This window comes from Blastomyces gilchristii (assembly GCF_000003855.2).
Source record: "Blastomyces gilchristii SLH14081 genomic scaffold supercont1.88, whole genome shotgun sequence".
In the NCBI taxonomy this organism is placed as follows: domain Eukaryota; kingdom Fungi; phylum Ascomycota; class Eurotiomycetes; order Onygenales; family Ajellomycetaceae; genus Blastomyces; species Blastomyces gilchristii.
The window spans coordinates 1-6,714 of record NW_003101595.1 but is presented as its reverse complement, the minus strand read 5'-3'; the positions used below and the strand labels follow the sequence as shown (position 1 = coordinate 6,714).

Here is a 6,714-nt window from a genome sequence, read left to right as displayed (position 1 = left end):
TGATTTTCATACTATAAATTCTACAAGTCAGAATGACACAGTCTTACTAAGAATCTGATTATAATAAAGATATTAACACTGTCATTTATAAACTCTAGTCTATAAGATAATGAGTTTCTACTGAGATGAACAGTCTGTGATGTATGTAAGAAAAGAAGAAATCATATTCTTATTAAAGCTAAAAAACAGAAAATAAACAGAACTGTAAACACAATTTAGAGACTAATAAAGAAAAAATAAAGAAAACTCATATTCACACTCTTAATATCTGTGATACTCAATTCTCTTACAACTATCAATTTCTCTCTTCAAAGAAGTAGAGAGTATTATATCTGTGATACAGATAATTGTTGCATTTAATGTGAAGATTATCAGAAATGCACAGACTTCAGAAGAGTCAGATATCAGAGTACATACAGTTGCAGCAGAATCTTGAGAGCTGATTATCTGCATATGTGATCAGATATCTCTTACAAAGCTGTGTTCACTCTCTCAGTTGTGCTGAAGTATTCAGCCTGAAAATAATTGAGATACAGAGAGAGAGCTCATCTGTTCAGATTAACTTCTGTTACAAATTCATAGCATTTGTATTGCCTTAATTACCTAGATTTTGCGAGTACCTGAGAACTCATCTCTTATTGATAATGAGATTGCAGAAATGCGCCACAGTGTGAGAATCATTGATGAGAAATCTAGGCATATTTATATATGTCTGGTCAGAGATTGTGCAGACAGGGAAGAAGTGATTGTAGGTCTGCAGAGCTGCAGAAGACACTGACAATACTGAGAGCTTTATAAGAACTGTCAGCTAGAGTCTGTAAGAAATTACTTATAAGAAGACTTACAGTAAAGAGAAGAACTGTGCTGCTTGAAGCCAGAAACTGGTCTGAGAAAGGCATGAGATGAGCTACTGACCTGAAGATCAGATGCAGTGATGAGACTGAGAAGAGTGAAGATACAGTTATAAGCAGCAGTGTCTCTGCTTCATCAGCCAGTAAAAAGTGATCAGAGAAGTTGTGAGAACACTCATGAGAAGCTTAACAGCAGTCAGACATTATTTATGAAGATATTAAAATTGAAAAATTTTTTTATTCTTGAGAAGTTCTTGAATTAATATACAGATATTGTCAGAAACACTCTCTCTCTATCATCTGAGTGAAAACACTTTGCAGATGAATGAGAATACTCACAGTTTATAAGAATAAGAGCTGTTATAGAAAAAGAGAAAAGAAGATGAGATTTTATAAACAGATCTGAGATATTTATACTACTTTAGAGAGATTTACTTACACTGTGAGTGATTCTGCAGAACAGTCAGATTACTCTAGTAAATAAAAGTGATTATGAATTACAGATCTGAATCTTTCTATATGACTACAAAGAGTTATTACAGACTGTAGATATCTTGATTCTACAATTCTACAGACTTGATGAAAGAATGAAAAATTCCTCACAATTCTACAGTATTAAAGAACAATGATTTATAAGAATAAGTGAAAGATTAACTTATGAATACTTCTCTTTGATAAGAGTGATCTCACAGAGAGTGATTCATCTGTGAGATGAATCTGTGTGATGATTATATAAGAATCTTATGAAAATAATTGAGAGTTAACTGAAACTCTTCTGTATGAAAGATATAAGATAAATCTGTGTAATAGTTAGAGAAGAATCTGTAGACTATAAAGAATCTCACAGAATAAGAAACTGAGTGACAGACTCTTTTCTTTTCATGATAATAAGGGATTTTTCCTCACTGAGGTTTTTTATAGATGTGAAGAATTTTTAGTGAGTATTATTACAGTGCTGAGCTGATTCTATGAAGTCACTCAGTAAAAGGCTTCACAGATGAAGTCTTAGAGAGGGGAGAATATGTAAGAAATTTCACTTCTCACAGATTCTTTATCTCTATTTCTATCTCTCATGTAACTAATAGAGCTAGCAGCTCTTGATTATACACAACTATATAGACTGGAGTTTGTGAATACTATTTATAACTCAGCTTGAATGCTATTATACATTTAACCTCTACATTTTATCTTCCTATCACAAATACTTCTAGTAGTTAACAGTACATATCACGCCAAGCTGCAAACACCCGAATAATTGCCTGCGAGCACTTATTCTTACATATACATGTAAAAGCTAATAAGTTACTTCTGAACTGAGCAATTCAATTGAAAAGAATATGAGACTCACTAGTTAAGAAATTGAGTCTCAAGATAAGAATATAAGTTCTTGTACATAATAAGAGTTCTGAGAAGTTTCAACCTAGATGGTTTGAGTTATATAAAATACTCAAATCACATTCTCTGAGAATATATGCATTGAAAGAACCAGAGGAACAGATCTTATACAACTTAATAAATAATTCATAACTTGTGAAAGCAAAGATACAAGATCTGAGTGAATTATAATCATCTACAGCACTATTATCAGTGTTAAAAAAGAAGAGACTTATAATTGAAAATTCTCATGAAGTAAGAGAAATCATAGATGCTTATGAATCAGATGATCTCACTTATTTCAATCTTTCCATAATTATAAGAAAAGAATGAGAAGAAATGAAGAAATCAGATGAATATCATACTTCAATAAGTGATGAGACTGTAGCTGATTGTATAATAATATGCTGCAGATAGCAGACATAATATAGCAAAGAGCAGTCTCAAAGTAACAGACTTATATATGAGTCAGATTATAGAAGAAAAAGAGATTCAGAGTTGAATTTGACTGTTTACATCAGTTCAATCACAGAGATCACAGAGAATGAACTATCTGAAACATCTGCAGATATATGAGATCAAGTCATCTCAATCTCTGAGAATGCTCAGAGATCAGATGAGATTAGTTTTAATAAGCTGTTCACTGTAGTAATCTAAGCAGGTAAAGAGAGATAGTATAATACATGAGATAGAATCACAAAAGATAAAAGCTACTGAACCTAGTCACTGAATACTGTATTATATAGAGATCATATAAGAGTAGTGACTAGCAGATAAAGAAAAAGTGTAAGAAAAGAAAAAAGATAATGAATTAATTATCAACTGTAAGAGTTGACTATAAAAGACAAATGTTATTATACACATCTTATTCATTTTCATACATCATATATTTAATCTATTTTCAACATCATATCATCTGAAAAATGTCAAAAATAAAGAAAATCTCAAAACTTTAGATCTGTAAGAATTTAAGAACTGCAAGCTGCTCTTATAATAATACTGTATATATCTTCAATTTCTCACTGCTCTGCATACACATTAATGTCATTTATTACAAGATTGACTGAAATGCCAATGTAGAAATGCACATGCATATGTGTAGAGAAATTGAAGAAGAGTATGAGATCTGCAGAATCAGAAGTCAGAGCAGAGAGAGCAGAGATGAAAGAAATAGAAGAAGAAGAAAACATAGAACTGAATAAATAACAGTGAGAGTCATCTGAGACTGAATGCTTATGATCTGATATGTATATAATCTTCTTCACAGAGAAGAGAGAGAAAGCAATAGAAGAAGCTTAAGAGTAGAAGAGAGTAGTCTCAGCAGTGTTATCATCTTTGATTAGAATAATCTCTGATGCTGAAGTAACTAAGAATCATTATTAGTGTATAAAAATTGCAAAATCAGAGATGAGAACAGTTATCAAATGAACATCTGCTGATCTTAGAGTTGTATATATAATTACAACACACATGAGACTTCTCAGAAAGAGAGAGAGAGATATAAGAAAATGCAGAAAGCAGAATACAGTGTGTGAACAGCTCATTCTTATGATAATATTTCAGACAAGATATACAAGCCTCATGCCTGTAAGTGTAAAAGAGTACAACATCTACATTTCTGTTTCTGAAAACATGAATATCTTTTGCCTGTATTACAAAGTCAGATGACAGATGCTAGAGAATAGACTGATACAGATTTATCATTCTGAAGAAATTTATCAGAGTGAATATTCTCATAATATTAAACTTTACAGTTGTAAAAAGCTTCTTGATATCTGTGAATATCATGACTTCATACATAGTAAAACCTATAATGATTTCTTCTAAGAACAGAAAAATCAGTGTTAGAAAGAAAAGATGAAAAAGAAAAAGACTTACAATCTTAACACTGTTGAGAGAGAGAGTGATTCTCTAATATAAATAAATAATTACTTTATCATGAATATTTAAAATGAATATAATAATCAGTGTTCATGATCAAGCTTCAGATAGTTATATTATATACAGTCTTCATATAATAAATTATTCTGACAGTCAGTAAGAAGAGTGAGAGTGTACACACTGAGAAATGTAATTTATTAAGTCTATATAATATCTTCTTGAAATGAGAAGAGCTGATAATGAAAGCAGAGACAGTGAAATCAGAAGTAGCAGAAGTGAGAGTTATGAGAACAGAAGTAGCAGAAGTGAGAGAATCAGACATAGAGATAAGTATAGAAGATAGAGAGAGAGCAGCAGGAAAAGAAGTAATAGAAGAGACAGAAAGAGACATAGAAGATCTGATTACACATAATATAAGTAATTTCTTCATTATCATGTTCTTCAAGTTCTTGATCAATGATTCAACATTGAGTTCACTATTATCAGTGAATGCAGATCTATCAATGCATGAAGATTCTATATGAATAAAAATAAACATATCAGCATCTGTATTTATAGAAAATTATGTCAGAAAACATAATTAGAAACCTGCTGAGAAGAAAACAGTTGAGAGTATATAAGAAGATAAAGAAGATGTATTATTCATAATAGTACATTCTGACAATTGTTAGAAGATAAACAAGTTCTGATCATATTTCACAATGTATTATACTTACTGCTAATGAACTGTCTGATATAAGTACTACAATAATACTTGTTATGAGAACAGAAAGTCATTGTCAGAAACATATACAATGTGATAGATAGATAGATAGAAAGAGTTAAACAGAAGAAGGAATAGAAATCTTGAATAATGATAGTATTCAATGATGATGATGATGAAGAAGATGATTGAAGAATGAGAAAAGTTAGTAAATAAGAGATATAATATAGTGAAAGTTTCTTTGTAAGAGTGTATGTAAGATACTAGCTGAATCAGAGATAGATCACAAGATCATGAACACTAGTGACACACTAATCTGCATAAAGCTAGGACAGACATTATGGTCATGTAAGCGTGACTGAATCTAGTGAGAGAGAATGTGGTTTGAAAGAATGTATGACTGTTAAATAATAATACAGCCGCTTCTGAACTTGCTTATGAGTGTAAAGAGAGTCATAGCAGCCACTAATTAATTTAGCATACAATATTACAATATATAAGAAGCAGGCGTATGCCTGTAATCATACACTGGCAAGCAACCTTTGAATCACAAATAAAACAACAAGAAAAAATCACAATAAAAAAAAACAAAAAAGAGAAAGAAAAAGAGAAGAGAAAGAAAAAAAATAAAAGAAAAAGAAAAAAATAAAAAATAAAAATAAAAAAAAATCAAGATTGCAGAGCTGTAGTACTCTTAAAATACTCACTTCTCAGAGTCTTTATAATATTTATTATCAACTGTATATCTCTTACAGTGAGACTAATATAGCTGTAATAAGTTATTATCTTAATATTATCTAATAAATAATCAGTATATATCTATATAAATGTGAATAATTAGAAAATATACACTTAAAAAGTATGATCAGAGTGAACTCTGCTATTACTTAAATAATATTAAGAATAGAATACTGAAATCAATGATTCTCTTTATTAATTTCACAGATAAGATGTGTAAAGATAATCTTGAGAAATATAAAATTCTCTGACTTCTGATAAAAACAGATCTTATGAAGAGACTCTATTTTCATTATATCAGAGACTGAGTATTATTAAAAAGTATTACTTCAATATATATATACTTACTACAGTGATTTACTTTCTATATATATAACTGAGAGTTATAGCTTTCTTATACTATACAGCTCTCTCTGAGATGCTGCTATCAGTTTACAACTTATACAGTCTCTCAGTTCAGTACACACTGTGTATATACAGCTCTGTGTACTGAGACTGTGTTAGTCATTATAATCTGATATGATACTTGCTTTTCACAGGTCATATTTCATTTAATTGAGAGAGAGAAGAAATATGACTGCTGTTTTATTTAAGAGAAAGTGAGTAATTGAATCTGTAGAAGATAATTTAATTTCTTCTGTATTTAAAATTTAATTAGTCTATACTCTTTAATTTAAGAGTTTTTAAGAGTGTTTTAATAGTTTTCATATCAGCTTGAAATTAGTGATTGATTGAAGAAGAGAAAAGAGAGAAGAAAGAAATAAGAATAACTTATCTTTATAATATAAAAACAGAGAATTGCTGCAATTATTTATTCTAGTAATAAAGATCTGTTTTCTCTATATATCTCTGATACAGATTATATAATAACTGTATACAAAGAATATCAATAGTATATATATTAAATAAAGATGATATTGCTATATAATACTGTAGCTGTTTCTATATATTACTGAAAGCTGTTAATATTTTCTTTAAGTTTCTTTATATTTGATAAGTCAGTAATATATTTCAATACACTCTCTCTTTCATTATTATTATTATTATTATTATCATCATTATTATCATTACTATTATTATTATCATTATTATTATTATTATTATTATTATTATTATTATATTATTTCTGACTGTCTCTTCTGTCTTCATCTCTCATTAATACTCAGA

The 6,714-nt window shown here is 29.5% G+C and overlaps 1 protein-coding gene across 1 annotated transcript; it reads right to left on the bottom strand.

Moving 5' to 3' along the window:
* Nucleotides 1-3,799: 3,799 nt before the first annotated feature.
* Nucleotides 3,800-4,763, bottom strand: BDBG_18117 (uncharacterized protein; the record flags this gene model as incomplete). The annotated part of the gene is made up of 4 exons (XM_031725698.1): nucleotides 3,800-3,872; nucleotides 4,104-4,136; nucleotides 4,288-4,622; nucleotides 4,695-4,763. Coding segments are annotated over 4 exons (509 nt in total), but the record flags the coding sequence as incomplete, so codon positions are not given.
* Between the last annotated feature and the right edge of the window lie 1,951 nt (nucleotides 4,764-6,714).